Below are 16,576 nucleotides of genomic sequence, written 5' to 3' on the forward strand. Positions count from 1 at the left end.
ATAAGAATAAAATTTTAATTCAACTACGAAATTCGGCTTGTGGAATTTATTATTTAGTGAATGACTATTTCAGTTTGTAATTTATTTCGTCGATGTGCACGTATCCTTTAAAGTAGGTACCCTCTTTTGACATACTTTATCAAAATTTACGGCGGACCAGTGTTGAAGGTAGTAACATATTTTTTCTTCTATCAAACGTAAAAAGAGAATTGAGATTTTTATTTAACAAAGGAAGCGATAACAATTATTATTATACCACGTAATGTTTCTGTTTAAATAAAGCACCAATAAATTTTCCACAACACGGTTACAAGTTTCCGGTTTTCTAATGGAAACAAGTAAGTAATTTTGAATTGCTATTTAAATAAGACAAAATGTGATTTGATTGCAAAATTTTCAACCAAGGTGTTAATAAACACTTCATGTTTCGTCCCCAAACACCTGAAGTTATGAGTAACAATAAAAAAGATAAAACAAATATTACTTGCTCTCTTGTTTGCTTTATTTTATTTTACTTTATTACAACTTGCGTAAAAATTTTGAGATTAGCTTAGCAATTTTTTTTTTGGATATCTTGGCTAAACATTTACTGTGCTTATGAGCTTTAAAACGTTTGCAAAATTTATTACGTATAGTTTTGTTATTTATTGATGGAGACGACTACACAAAATTTGGTTAGCATTTTATTATTTATAATATGATATTGATAATACACATATAAAATTTTACAACAATCTGTCCAGTAGTTTCGAAAATTATCTGTTTAACGAAAATCCGGACAAACGACAGACAGACAGACAGACCGATATACGGTAATGGGAGACCCATTTCTTCGTACTTTAGGAATCATGAAAAGTCGGGAAAACATAAGAGTAGGGAGTCGACCGTTGGACTCGATTACTTCCTTAGCTCGGGAAGTGAAAACAGTGGAAGGTAAAGTAATATAATCACCAAGTTGGTCAACATTAATAAATTGTAAGTGGAACAAAAAGTTTTATCAAATAATAAATACTTGTTATTTATCTGCCAATTTTGCTTTATATTTTTGTATTGTACTCAATCTAAATGAAGTGCGAAACCAATTTCTAGAAAATAGATTATATCTTAGCCGCTACGACGCAAATGGAAAGAAGTAATTTAATCAGTGGTTTAAATAAGATAAAATGTCGTGATTTGATGACAAAATTTTCAACCAAAGCGCCAATAAACACTTGTTTTCGCTATCTTAAATCTAGGTTTTAAAATACTTAGTACTTCTGTCCACCCAAAAACCAATGAATTTAAAATGTAAACTATGTACAAACCAATGGGTAATGTGTTTGTTGATTTATTATGACGTTTAATTAAAAAACTAATAGAAACTCTGATTTAATTATGCAAATAGATTAAATATCACAGTCATCCGATGGTGTTTCGTCCACAAACACCTGAAGTTGGTACACGATAGTTATCGGTAACAAAATTAGTTTAGGATTATTGTTTATCCACAATCATCATTATAATGAAACTATTGTTAATGTTGGCAAAACATTACGAAATTTATAGTCATATATCTGAGTATTCGTTTTTTTAGAAAACGAAACGACACGACATTTACCACGATTTAGACTCTGATAATTCTCTGAGATCCATTCTGTAACCTTGTCTATAGAATATTGTAGTTTCTTGCAGTCATCTATATTGTTGAAGGTACAATTTATTTTTAGATCATCGGCATATAATAAATTATGGCATTGGTGTTCATTTAATAATTCTGAGAGATCGTTGATCTATACTACAAACAACAACGGGATGAGGACTGAGCCCTGTGGAACTCCTGATAAATGTTTAAATAATATTGATTTAAATTTCCTGTATTGTACATACTGAGACCTGTCTGTAAGATAAGAACAAAAAACTTGATGGTCTTGCTCTTGATAAGACCAACTTATCAGATATGCTAACCCCACCTTTAGAATATAGTATTTAAGGCACGCCGTTAAAAAAAATGCTCATTATTGTAACACGAATGATTTAAAAGTTTACAGTATTAAACAAATACTTTAGTTGTAACATATTTCACAAAAGTTTTTGGTGATTATAAATTTCAAAAATAAGTGAACTTCCTGACGGGTAAGTTGAACATGATTATAGTCAGAATTTACAATATACGCGTATTTTTTATTGTACATACGTAATAATCATGCATCATTATTTCCAATTGCGTCGATCAATATATACAAAACTTAAGACCTATAACTTGCATTTATACCTCTGGTAGACCTCCAAATTTGTGTTCTGATGGCACTTCTTGTAACTTAATGCACTCTAGTTGTGTTGAATTTTGCAACAATGTCTCAGTTATCAATAATTTTGGCTATGAATCGTGCCTCACTAATGGTATTTTTTGTAGAGAACTCTTTTACATCAATTATATTGTTTTTAGAATTATTTTTGCTGCTAAAAAGTTTTACTACTGTTGCACCGAAATCGATCTATTATCAATAACCAACATTTTTCCTTCTACTGATATTGGCGGTCGGTCCTTACGTCGTCTGCGACTATTTTGTTAGACCGATAATCTCGGAAACTACTGGACCGATTGTTGTCAAATTTTATATGTGTATTGTAAATATATAGTTGGCAGATTGCAGAACAAATTTTGTCTAATCCTCCCCATTAATAATGTGATGACATCCATGTTTAAAAAAATTGGTCTAAAGAGTTTAGACAGTACTTTTACATTTTAAAACAAATTGAATTTTTTTTTTAATTTAATCATTATTTGGCATTGCCATCTTTGTCATTTTTTTTCTGTAATTGGTAATTACGTATTAAAAAAAAATTAAATTGCACGAAGTTGTCTCTGGAGTGTATAATATGTTCCCTATGCAAAAATGTCAGGTGTGAACAGATAAAATGAACACCCTGTATATTACTTGTAATTTAAGACAAATAGCCATAACACTGATATCAACCTGTAGACGTGACGGTGAAACACAAACTAAACTAAAACATGGTTTCTACGAATTGCAATAACCGGTCTTTTTTAATGCTCTGATCTTATTGAATAAAACACTACATTTTATTAGGTGTTTGGATGCTATAAATCACATTTGGTTAATTATAACGAGAAACTAGTACCAAATTGACCAATGGACTCCATTACTGTTAGTTCTTAGATTATCCTCGATAAGAAAAACAACTTGAAAGTGTTTATGTTTATACATCAGAAGAATGTCACGTAGAAATTAGTTTGATTTGAATGCGTTCGACCCATGAAGACAGAGGAACAAAACAATTATTAACTAGTAAGCTACTATCGACAAAATGTTCTGAATATCATTATTATAATCCTTATTAAATAAAGACGTTTGTAAAGTCTTTGCCATTTCTATTGAACCACCACCTGTTGATTTTGCTTAAAATTTGGCAATTGGTAACAGCTTTCGGTTGATTGACAACGGCTTTTAGTTAGAAAATTGTGTGAATATGAACGTTGCCAAATTTACGATCAACAAGTGGTGTTTCAATAGAAATGGCAAAGACTATATTTTCACATTTTCGAGAAAATGGGATGACTCGTTCTTAATTTGATCAATAAAACATATGAATGCTATCATGAATCACAAGTAAAAACTCATATTTTGCAAAATTTTGAGATAACGTCATCAATTTTTTGGCGGAAATAAACAGATTTACTTGAATTAACAGTTTACCATGCTTACAATAACTTTAAAACTTCTGCAAGATTTCAAAGTATACAGTTTTGCAATTCTTGATTTAATCAATAAAAAATATTAATGCAGTGATAAATCACAAATGTACATTCATCATTCTTTACACAGTTAAGCATTTTTTCAGCAAAATTTTGGGGTCGCGTCATTAATTTTTTAGGGGGGATGAGAAAATACATCTTGATCAAAAATTTACCATGCTTATGATAAATTTAAAACATCTCCAAGATTTCAAATCATTCGGTTTTGTATTTCCTGATTAATCAATAAAATAAATTCACGCATTCATTAATATTTTTGAGTCACCCTGTATATGCAAATCTAAAAAATATGGATGGAATGATAAATCACAAGTAGAGACTCATCATACTTTGTACATTTTATGTAGGATTTATTCGGCAAAATTTTTATATGACGTCATCATTTTTTTGGAGGGGATAAGTAAATATATTTTGATTAAAACCATCTGCAAGATTTCAAAGCATTCGGTTTTGTAGATTCCAAATTAAATGTCAAAATGTTGTTTCCAAATTTTGATTTTTTTCCAAACATCTGGACGTTTCGGGTAAAATCTCAATTCGGAGTCATAAACTACAATCATGTGTAAAACTACTTTATTTGATACAATTTATAACCCAATTACTATGTACAATTTTGAATTGACGTCGTCACATTAGTGGTGGGGATGATTAGACAAATTTTGGTTAGCGTTTTACCATCTACCTGATATACGTAATATAAATACAACATTTGACAACAATCGGCCTAGTACTTTCGGAGATTATCTGTCTATAGATGTCTAATAAAAATCCGGGACGGCAGACAGACGGACAGGCGGAAAGACGGACCGACTGATAGACGGACAGACAGACGGAAACGGGCGACCTATTTCTTCATGCTCTAGGGGTCATGATAGGTCGAGAAAATGCAAAAGTAGAGAGTCGGCCACAGCCTCGCTTACAATACTTCCTTTGCTTACGCTCGGGAAGTAAAAATCTAAATTATATAACAATATTTTGCATTTTAATTTTAAGTCCGTCAAACCGAATGCTTTGAAATCTTGTAGTTGTTTTATAGTTATCATAAGCATGGTAAATTTTTGATCAAAATACATCTGTTTATTTACCCCAAAAAAAATATGACGTCATCTCAAAATTTTGCCAAATAAATCCTATCTAAAATGTGCAAAATATAATGAGTTTATACTAATGATTTATCATTCTATTCATAATTTTTAGATTTGCTTACACAGAGTGACAAAAGAAAATAATGTTGCATCTTTGCAGAAGATTTAAATTTATTGTAAACATGGTAGATTGTATGTTTATTACCCCAAAAAAATTAATGACGTCATCACAAAATTTTGCAAAGTGAAAGCTCATTTTAAACATAAGCTTAACACGCTTCTTTGCATTTACTTCAAAATTACATACATATGCTTATTTCAACTTATTGTGGTTTTTCATAAAAAATTAAATTCCTAACAGCAAATTTTATAGTTTTGCGAAAATGGTGACTTGATTTTTTCGCATAATAACCACTTTTTAGAAATAGTTGGATTTAATACACTCTCTAATTATCCAAGCAGTTAATAGTGACCGATGGTTCTCCCAATTTAATTCAATTATTAATTGTAACAATCGTTTTCTGGATTCAGTTTTTTTTCCAATTTTTATTATTGTTCTGTAGATAAAGCCTTTTCTCCATTAGTTGATGAAGATCTACATTATTCTTCTCCGTGCCAAGATCTCCATTCTCTCTTCTCAAGCTTTTCAAATTGTGTATTACTAATCGTCAATCGTTGCTTGAACACCATGCTTTGTTGCTCTATTATAAAGTACATTTTGAGATGATGTCAGCACGACAATGCCAAAATGTGTTAATGTTGATGTGCGAGATAAGAATTAGAGTGCAATAAGAATAAAATTACTATTAATAAGTCCCAAAAAATTTGGCGCTATAAGCTGATTTATTGTGTTTTTTAAACATTTTGTATAAACAGTTCTTAAAAATATAAATATTATAAGGGCCACTAAAGCCCAAATTTGCTTCTAATAGATTCACTTTTTTTACAATAATCCGCATGCATATTGTTAAAAATATGAACGCATAAATTTATAAGTTAGATTTAATTTTACAAATTTTGGGGATATTCTAAAATATTTTTTTTCCATTTTCAAAAATATTAAAAAAGTCATACCTTTTAGGTCGAGCCCATTTTCAATAAAGACATAAAATCTATGATCACGATTCCCATTTTTTTTTATATTGGAATACAAAGGTAAAACTTTTAGTTTTATTGTCGAAAACTGACACATACTAGTATCCATTTTTTCTGACCGTCACTAGTTTACTTGACTGACCGATATTTTTCTCAGTATATACGTTCAAATTTGCCACCATGGACTCAAGTTCCAACAAAGAAGTCAGAAGACTAGAAGAGGAATTAAAACGTAAGACAATAGAAAATACACGAAGAAAACAAGAAAATTCGCTACACACCTCGCAACCCGAAGGGAATACTTCTTCTTCGTCAAAGGTATTATAAATTTGGATAAGTCAAAACTATCTTCAAATTCATTTTGATTATTGAATTTTACCCTAAATTTACTTGTTACATTTTTACAAAGACAAATACCAGAACTTCAATATTCAAAATAGACAACATAGTAAAATTTTAGATTGTATATTTAGTATAAAAGTTAATTAAAACTATACAATTTTACAAGTGAACGTAGAGAACGTTTTGAGAAAAATGTAAAGTTTTTGCCATATTGTTGTGCACCATGTGTTCTCGAAAATTTCATGTTTCTTATTCATGGTCCATTATTTAAGCTCTAACAAAAATGATGGAAGTTTTGAAACTTTAGCCAATTAACTGTTAGTTACTTGGAATAATTTTAACGATAATAATTTGCTTAATTAAATCAATTGTAGCGGACAGATCTAACGGGAATAGAAGACACTCGAAACCAGCAAGGTGTTCTATTTGAAGATATTCATCAAATTAAGGAAAGCACCGAAGAAAATACACTTCTAGGGACCCAGTCTGGAAACAGAAAAGATGGTGGAAGAAATAAAACTTTGTCGGAAAAGGTAAATCTATTAATTTATGATGAAATATACTTTTTGACCGTTATTTAGTACAAGAAAAATATCTGTAAAATTTTAAAAAACATAAAAAACTAAGAAGTATTTCAACGTCTAATTTTTGAATGATTTACAATGAAGTATTCTCGATTTATTCACATTGTTGATTTCTGTTACAGATTTTTGAGAAACGGGCGGGAACTACCGACAAGGGTAAAAAATACGAAGATCTGGTTACCGCTAACGTCGCACTGCAAATGGTAAGCGACAGTAAAATAAGAGATTTCCACATTTCTTCGAACGATAAAAATTTTGGTGATTTTGACGACGTGGTTATTGAAATTAAGACAGACCAGGGAATAAAAACAAAAGCACTGCAATTAAAACACAGTAATGAAAAAAGACAATTATATATAAAGCAGTTGGCAAGTAAAACGGGAAACTTCAGTTTAATAAAATATTTCAAATCTGCTCAAGAGGTAAAAGGCGAAGTGCAAGAATTTATATTATTCACCACAAATACATTTGAAACTTCAGAAGACACAAAATTTAGACTAGAAGGAGAAGAGTTTGACCTGAAGCCGATTAAAAAGACAGTTTCAGAAGACGATTTCGACATTTTAAGAGTTTCTGAAAACATAAATTATTATCATACATTTCAAATCATAGAGAACGAGTGGACTAAACAAAATCCTGAAAAAATTCAGCAGTACCGAACATTCTTCGAAAGCTTTCGTCTTTACACAAACCAAGAACGTTTTGAAGAACTTACAAAATCAACAATGCATAGATTTAATAAGATGTTTTGCTCTAACGAAGAAATTTTTAAGAAATGCGTCGAGGTCATCTCGGAATGGAGTTTGAAAGACGGGAAAAAAGAAAAACTAAGCAAAAGAATGATTCAACGTGCAATAGCGGTTCGTTTGCTCTCTTCTCAGATCGAACCATTTGTTTTTGGTTCAGTGACAGACGAAATAAAAATACTTCGAGAGGCTATTTGTCTGTTCGACATTACATTGTTGAAAAAAGAAGGCAGCAACGCGATTCAAAATCTGTGGAGCGACTTGGACAAAAAGGTCGACCCGAAGGAATTGAACAAAGTTCGATTACTTTATTCTCTTTCTTTTGATTATATAAGTAGTGTCGAAAATTTGGATGCAAATTTGTTGACACAATTGCTATGGCTGATGGAGAAATGTCCGCTGATTGTAAAGAAACACGCGAATATGGAGAAAGCAATTAACCTCTGTCCAGACGCAAAATTTATTATACTTGGTGAAGGAAAATATGAAGAATGGATGAAAGAACGCTCTGTCTTTCAAAACTTATCCAACTTGAAACCAAACGGTGAATTGCGTGACAAAATACTACAAAATTTCACCATTTCTCTACAAGGAAAAGAAGCAATTAAGTTAGTGACCGCTTTCGAAAAAAATGAAGAAATTTTAAAGCATGTTACTGTGGAAAAACTTTTAGAGATGGCAAATGGTCCTTGTCAGATAGATGGACAAAAGGAAGTTTTTCCCAATCTTTATATCGATAGATATTTGTCAGTCAATATTATAGACATTAAATATTTAGAACATGTTAGTCGAAACACCGTTATCATTTTAAATTGCGAAGGGAATTCTCAGCAATTGAAAATATCTAAAAAGCATACTTTAACAAATATTCACGGCTTTTTACGTAATACAGACTCCAAAATTTTTGGTAATCCAATTTTCATAAGGTGTGAAAAAAATTGTAGTGATTCTGATTTCCAGAAAATATGTTCTAAAACACCAGCATCCATAATTGTACACTATTTTAAATTTGCTAACGAACAAAACTTAGAATGGATTCGAAGCAAAGGCGATGTTAATGAACTGCGAAATTATAAATTACCTAGTACTTCCAAAAACGAAAACGAAATTTGGTCTTTCGAATTCAGAAACAACATAAACCTAATAACAGGTGACCCAGGAATGGGCAAAACCGAATTAACGAAGAGTTTAAAAAACAACTGTTGTGCGAGATATTGGACCGTGATTCTGAGCGCTCAAGATGTTATGACTTTCTTTAAAAATTCAGGAAAGTCTGAAATATCACCAGATTTAAAACTATTCGAAACATTGGTTTTAAATGAAAAATATCGACACCTCACTGGGCTGGATCTAGAATTTTTTACGATGTGTTTAAAACAACGCAATGTGGTTTATGTATGGGACGCTCTTGATGAAATATTTACTCACTATTTAAATGATACTTCAGATCTCATTCTTATGTTATCACAAAAAGGTTTTACTCAGTGGGTTACAGCAAGGCAACATTTAAAATCTCCTCTTGAAGAAAAATTTAATACTCTGTCAATGAGTATCAATCAGTTCAGCGAAGTTGAGCAAGAAAATTATATTAAGAAACGTCTTAACAATTTTATTGCGCCTGCAGATTTGAAATCAACCATAGACAAAATTAAATCCACGTTTGCATTTACAAAACATTTAGATATATTAGGAATCCCACTACAAATATATATGCTTACACAGGTATTTCTGCAAAATAAGGAACAATATTTAGAGTTATTAAAAAATAAATTTCTCCTGACTGATATGTATCATTATTTCATAGAAGGAAAATTAAATTTTTTCTACGAAAGCAAAGTTCCTGTGAACAGTGTTTATTGGGAAGAAGAAGTTCGGAAGAAAAAGGAAGCGAAATTAAAACAGTATGAAAAGTTAGCGGTCAAAGTAATATTTCCTGAAAATATTTTGAAACAATTAAAGATAGATTCTTCGCAAGATATAGATTCTGTTTCTGAAGATTTCGCAACTGTTGGTATCGTGACTGGTCTACAAAACGGCATTCCGAAATTTGCACATGCTTCCTTTGCCGAATATTTTGTTGCCTTATATTTTTCTAAAAATTTTGGAATGATTCGGAAGGACATTTTTCTTGATAAAAAATATAATAATGTACGTTTCTTCTTCGACATGTTAACTGGCAAAAATTCACCGGTCCACATTGCGATTTTATACAAAAATTTTGATGAGGTGGAGAAATTTGACGACAAATTAATAAAACGTAAAGATGATTGTGGAAGAAGTGCCTTACATCTCATTTGTTCTTGGGGACGAAGACATGGGCGTTTAAAAGTACAAACAAAATTGATGGGTTATGTTATCGAAGCAAACAAGGAAGTTATGAATGCGTCATTAGAAACGAAGGAATATTCTAAAGCCTTATTGTTTTTGTTAGACAAATGTGAAATATTAGAACAAGATTTTTTATATAAAATCACACCCTTAGCATGGGCACGAGAAAGTGAAAGTTTGGGAGCGGAACTGGAATTATTAGAATCACGCAAATTACAACTGAAAGATTCGTATAGTCGAACAACTGACCAAATTAATATGTTATTTTTTGCCGCTTTGCACGGATACGTAGAAGCGTTTAAAATGGTTGTGAACAAACAATTATTTTCATTTTCAAGTATTTTTAATAAAAAAGTCAATTTTATTACTGAATTCAATGGTAATACGCCTCTTATAATAGCTTCTCAAAAGGGACAAGTAACAGTTGTAGACTACTTTGTCAAATGCGGAGCCGAAATTAATCACGCTACTGAAAATGGCGAGACACCGCTTTACGCAGCTTCCTCTCACGGTCACGAAAAAATTGTCGAATGCCTGGTGAAATGCGGAGCCGCAGTCCATCGCGCTAATAGAAATGGTGAGACACCGCTTTACGCAGCTTCCTCTCAAGGTCACGAAAAAATTGTCGAATACCTGGTGAAATGCGGAGCCGAAATTAATCGCCCCGATAAATATGGTCGGACACCGCTTTACGCAGCTTCCTCTCAAGGTCACGAAAAAATTGTCGAATGCCTGGTGAAATGCGGAGCCGAAATCAATAGCCCTCATAAATATGGTTGGACACTGCTTCACGTAGCTTCCTCTCAAGGTCACGAAAACATTGTCGAATGCCTGGTGAAATGCGGAGCCGAAATCAATCCCGCCAATGAATATGGTTGGACACCGCTCTACGCAGCTTCCTCTCGAGGTCACGAAAAAATTGTCGAATGCCTGGTGAAATGCGGAGCCGAAATCAATAGCGGTGATTATCGAGGTTGGACACCGCTTTACGCAGCTTCCTCTCAAGGTCACGAAAAAATTGTCGAATACCTGGTGAAATGCGGAGCCGAAATCAATCGCGCTACTAAAGATGGCCACACACCGCTTTACGCAGCTTCCTCTCAAGGTCACGAAAAAATTGTCGAATACCTGGTGAAATGCGGAGCCGAAATGAATCGCGCTACTAAAGATGGCCACACACCGCTTTACGCAGCTTCCTCTCAAGGTCACGAAAAAATTGTCGAGTGCCTGGTCAAAGGCGGAGCAAAAATTAATCCCGCTAATTATGATGACAGCACATTGCTTTACGCAGCTTCCTCTCAGGGTCACGAAAAAATTGTCGATTGCCTGGTGAAATGCGGAGCCGAAATAAATCGCGCTGATGAAGATGGTCAGACACCGCTTTACGCAGCTTCCTCTCAAGGTCACGAAAAAATTGTCGAATGCCTGGTGAAATGCGGAGCCGAAATCAATCGCGCTACTAAACGTGGTGTGACACCGCTTTACGCAGCTTCCTCTCAAGGTCACGAAAAAATTGTCGAATGCCTGGTGAAATGCGGAGCCGAAATAAATCGCGCTGATGAAGATGGTCAGACACCGCTTTACGCAGCTTCCTCTCAAGGTCACGAAAAAATTGTCGAATACCTGGTGAAATGCGGAGCCGAAATCAATAGCCCTCATAAATATGGTTGGACACTGCTTCACGCAGCTTCCTCTAAAGGTCACGAAAAAATTGTCGAATGCCTGGTGAAATGCGGAGCCGAAATCAATAGCCCTCATAAATATGGTTGGACACTGCTTCACGCAGCTTCCTCTAAAGGTCACGAAAAAATTGTCGAATGCCTGGTGAAATGCGGAGCCGAAATCAATAGCGGTGATTATCGAGGTTGGACACCGCTTTACGCAGCTTCCTCTCGAGGTCACGAAAAAATTGTCGAATGCCTGGTGAAATGCGGAGCCGAAATTAATCGCCCCGATAAATATGGTCGGACACCGCTTTACGCAGCTACCTCTCTAGGTCACGAAAAAATTGTCGAATACCTGGTGAAATGCGGAGCCGAAATGAATGGCGCTACTAAAGATGGCCACACACCGCTTTACGCAGCTTCCTCTCAAGGTCACGAAAAAATTGTCGAATGCCTGGTCAAAGGCGGAGCAAAAATTAATCCCGCTAATTATTATGACAGCACATTGCTTTACGCAGCTTCCTCTCAGGGTCACGAAAAAATTGTCGATTGCCTGGTGAAATGCGGAGCCGAAATAAATCGCGCTGATGAAGATGGTCAGACACCGCTTTACGCAGCTTCCTCTCAAGGTCACAAAAACATTGTCGAATGCCTGGTCAAATGCGGAGCCGAAATAAATCACGCTGATAATGAGGGTCGGACTCCGCTTTACGCAGCTTCTAAGAACGGCCACGAAAAGATTGTCGAATACCTAAAAAAATGCGGAGCAAAAAAACGGTTCTCTCTGATACCTTGGTTAAATTTTTAGCTGTTTTGATTAAAATTAAAATTTGTATCTATAAAATGTTTTCCCAATTACAGTGTTTTTCTTTTAGTTTTCATCATTTCTCTCACTATTTGACAAAAGAAATTCCCCAGTTTCCTTTGTCAAAATTCTTTCGATTTATCGCAAATGCTATTCTTCTGTTTTAATAAACATTTTTATTTTAGATACAAGGACTGAAGGAAACGTAACACTTTTAAATAAATATGGCTACATATATATATAATCATGAACAAATAATTTTAGTTCTAAATTTCATTTCTGTTGAGGTAATCTCCCACTTATGTCCCCCTATGTCAATGTGTAACTTTCTGCACTGATTAAACAGTTCCTCAACTGCGTAAGATTTGTAGGTTTCAGAGGGATCTATTTATATAGAGCTGGGCACGTCCTTCTCATACTTCGAACAAGTTTGATCTTTTGTGGAACTGAGTTAAGAAATGGGCTGTACGGAGGTAGAGTGACAAGAAAATGTCCATGGGTTCGTATAAGTTGTTGAGTTTTTCATTTCTATGAAATCTTACATTGTCCATTACAGTATGTGCGCCCTTAATATTATCTTCTTGTACGTGATTCAATAGAGTTGTTTAAAATTCCCCAAAATCCGGCCTCTCAGCTGAGCTCTGACGTTGTTTCCACTACAGTTACTTCTAGAATGTTTTTATATTCCAAATTCATCAAAAAAAAGGTTTTTTGTTGGCTTTCTGGTATAAATGACACAGGTTTTAAGAAGTAGTGAAACTCGTTGACAACCCTATCTATGGTAGATAAGGTTATTTCTAGTTGAAATTTTCTTCCAACAATGTTATTTTGATTTCTTTAAGAGTTAAAACACAATCGTCAACAATCCAATTGCTCTTTTTGTTTTTGAGTTAACTTTCTTGGACATTGTCCAGCCCTTCTTTTTTCCACTTGATTAGTCCTTTTGTAAGTTTTATAGATAAATCTTAATCAAAATTTATTCGTAGATGGTCTCCCCAAAAAATCAAATTTTATAACAATATTTTACAATTTAAATTTGAAAAAATTTATTCTGCAAAATTGCCAAATAAATTCTTGAGGAAAAAACTGAGTCTGGTTGATTTATCAATCAGTCCTCTCTTCTGCGTTGAGGAGAAAAAATTAGACAAATTTCATTTTCTTTTATCCGCTGTTGCTTGTAAACTACACGTGCTAATAATCGAATTCTTTCGAATTATTAACATAAACAGTCAAAGTTAAGCCTGTACTCAGCAAATGAAAATATCTAGTTTTTTTCCCGTTATCTCACTTATAGGTATCTCACTTATAAAAATCTCAAAATTTTATAATGGAATGCTATGTCACTTGAAAACTTTAGAAATATCGTTGCAGTTCAATAATACGCATACATGTGTATCTTTCATCTGTCTTAAAATAGTGTCCAGATTTGTGTTATCTTTATTTATTTATTGATCATCAAACTATGTCGAATTCGTTCAAATCCCGACACTGAATAAATAAACTAAAAACAAAGTTTAATTTGAAATCAAACAAATCAAAACAAAACACTTTCTTTCATGGATATATATTTCAATTTAATGACTAATTTGACATGACGACTTATTTTTAATGACACAAAATTTGGAACTTTCGATAAATTATTTTGATAGTATCCCAAATTTGAATTAACTGACAACCACATGAATACACACTCAGATAAGCTTCAACTTTCACTTAAGGCTGGCGTCTGGTTCGGTTTAGCCCTATACTAATAAATACATTGAAAACATCGTCGCGGTTTCCGGAGTTGCATTTTAAAAATATGAGATATATCGCTTTAAAAAAATTATATTTCGAGTTAACAAACTTCAGTCCAGGGGACCTCCATATTTATATTCATATCTAGTATGCAGTTTTTACAAAAAAAATTATAAAGTTGAACAACTTTTACATCACATTTTAACCGGCACATTGATGCATTTTTTGATGAAGTGCTGAAGTTTTTTGCATTCTGAGATAGGAGGTCCCCTGGGGAAAAAAGTCAGCTTTCTTTTGATACCATTTATAATATTAAAAAATCCACGACTGAGCTAAATAACTCGCGAAAAATCAAAATCTATTGAAACGAGAAATCGGCATTAAACGAGCTGTGATGCGGTAGCAGAATGCAGGTTTACTTAGATTCTGACATGGTTGGAGATTTCAGTATTTTAAAAATGCAATTCCGGAAACTACGACGATGTTTTCAATGTATTTAGTATTGGGCGAAACAGAACCAGACGCCACTCTTAGGTGAGTCAACATCTAAATATATTTAGGTTGTCTAACTATGAAATTTCAGTAGAAATTTTATTCGTACGTCCTGCTACTATCTTCTATCCAACTTTCAAAATACAAACAAAACACATAAACTAAGGTAAGTAAAAACCTCTTGAAATTAACGTTATAAATTTGGTTTAACTTTTCAGTACATAGTGTTTCCATAAATTTTTACAAGTTGGTACCAAAACTTGTGCCATTCGTCAATAATTACTATGTAATGGATACAACAGTTAACGTCAACGAATTTAAGAGAGGTAAACTTCCCAACGAAAGTACTTATTTTTATTTATAACATATTGCATTATAGATTCTTTCGTCCACGTCAGAATAACGAATTTGAAACAGCAACAGGCGTTGTAATTTCGGATCCCCACAAAACATGTCTGAGACGTTTAAAGGGTTTAATACCACCAACCGATCTGGACAATATCAATATAACAGCGTTTAAGGTAGCTTTTAAAATTTTAATGTTTCACAATCTCATAAATTATTTAAAATTGCAGTAAAACATACGATAAACGAAGTCCAAGCCAAAGGATCTATGCAAACTACCTACACCATCAGGAGAAGGTTCATATTGTCATCGTGGGAGCTACAAAGTGTCCCTACATTCCGAAATCACTGCATAGAAAACAGTATGGTGCGACCGAAAATCATCTTAATCAAAGTGATATCATTTGTATTGCCAAACCACTCACAGGTAAATTCTTTTAATATATTGATAAATCATTTCAGTCAGAGGACACTTTGATTACGATAGTTTTCCATCGCACAATTAATTCTGATTCGTATTTTGTACATATATTTTACATTTTTTTTTATCAGAATCGCTCAACAGATGCACTTTTCATGTTAAATAAAGACGCATGAACAACCCATGCTAAAGTCCACATGATTCGATTAAGCCTTCAATATACGTACCTTCTAACAAACATCAACGCTAGATTCGTTGTTCGTGTTTTCACGACCCCTTTTTGTATTTGCATCTGTCGGGTGGTTCCAATATAAAATATCTAAAAATTTTGAAATATGACGTGCCATGATACTTTTTAATTATATCTCCAAATTGACAAGAAACGACGTCAAGAATGTTGTCCATCGTCGGATATTTTACTCACTTCGTTTACGTAACATTTGTACTAAGCCGTAGTTGTTCTCTTCGAGAGACAAAGTGACCGTTGGTTTACACTTATTCAGAGTATTTTGTGCTTTTCATAACGACTTCTCTTAAATGCACTTTTTTGACAAACTGACAAAGTTTGTTTCAAAGGAAAAGTGGGAAATTAATTGTAACCAAATGCTAAAGATGCTACAAGCATCGCAACTACGGAAGTTAGTTCTCTTGGCAAAACTAACGGACATAAATGAAATAGATTTCATTTTGGGAGAATGATTGATATAAGGTACATACAATACTACAAGTTACCTTTTTAGTTGAGCAAAAATATCGAATACTGACGGCAACCTTGTCGCCGTTGTTTTATTTAATCATAGTTTAATCATTGTAACAAAAGTATCATGACATGTGAGCGATATTTTCATTTTTGTTTATTGTAGTTTATAAGTTTAGATATTACTAGTAATGAAACAATGATTACTCCGAACAACTGACTATGATAACCCTATGTTTTCCAAGAGTGAACAGTTCTGTACATTGTAAATATGTAAATAATGCAACAATTATTTTGTATATGTTAAAATAAATTGTTCAATTATTTTCCAAGATTAGTCGGATCTGCACATTGTAAATATATAAATAATGCAGGTGTTTTGTATATGTTAAAATAAATTGTTGAATTGTTTTAGTTCATTTGGTTTTCATTTCGTTTCAAAAAAAAAAAAGAAAAATTTTAATACCTACGATCTACT

The 16,576-nt window shown here is 33.1% G+C and overlaps 1 protein-coding gene across 3 annotated transcripts; it reads left to right on the forward strand.

Annotated features, from left to right (window-relative positions):
- The first annotated feature begins 2,011 nt into the window (after positions 1 to 2,011).
- Positions 2,012 to 16,515, forward strand: LOC135137817 (uncharacterized). 3 transcript variants are annotated; one of them, XM_064067565.1, is made up of 8 exons: positions 2,012 to 2,112; positions 6,095 to 6,255; positions 6,654 to 6,812; positions 6,986 to 14,677; positions 14,727 to 14,801; positions 14,854 to 14,961; positions 15,015 to 15,156; positions 15,211 to 16,515. In XM_064067565.1, the coding sequence occupies exons 2-4, from the start codon at positions 6,118 to 6,120 to the stop codon at positions 12,407 to 12,409; spliced, it is 5,721 nt and encodes a 1,906-aa protein (XP_063923635.1). In that variant the 5' UTR covers positions 2,012 to 2,112; positions 6,095 to 6,117; the 3' UTR covers positions 12,410 to 14,677; positions 14,727 to 14,801; positions 14,854 to 14,961; positions 15,015 to 15,156; positions 15,211 to 16,515. The 3 variants fall into 3 exon arrangements, with proteins under 3 accessions (XP_063923635.1, XP_063923636.1, XP_063923634.1); XM_064067566.1 differs by having other exon boundaries at positions 14,730 to 14,801; XM_064067564.1 differs by having other exon boundaries at positions 6,986 to 14,801.
- Positions 16,516 to 16,576: the final 61 nt, after the last annotated feature.

The sequence above is a fragment of the Zophobas morio genome, unplaced genomic scaffold (assembly GCF_036711695.1).
Source record: "Zophobas morio isolate AGI-343-1 ecotype UQ-CSIRO unplaced genomic scaffold, CSIRO_AGI_Zmor_V1 ptg000030l, whole genome shotgun sequence".
Taxonomy (NCBI): domain Eukaryota; kingdom Metazoa; phylum Arthropoda; class Insecta; order Coleoptera; family Tenebrionidae; genus Zophobas; species Zophobas morio.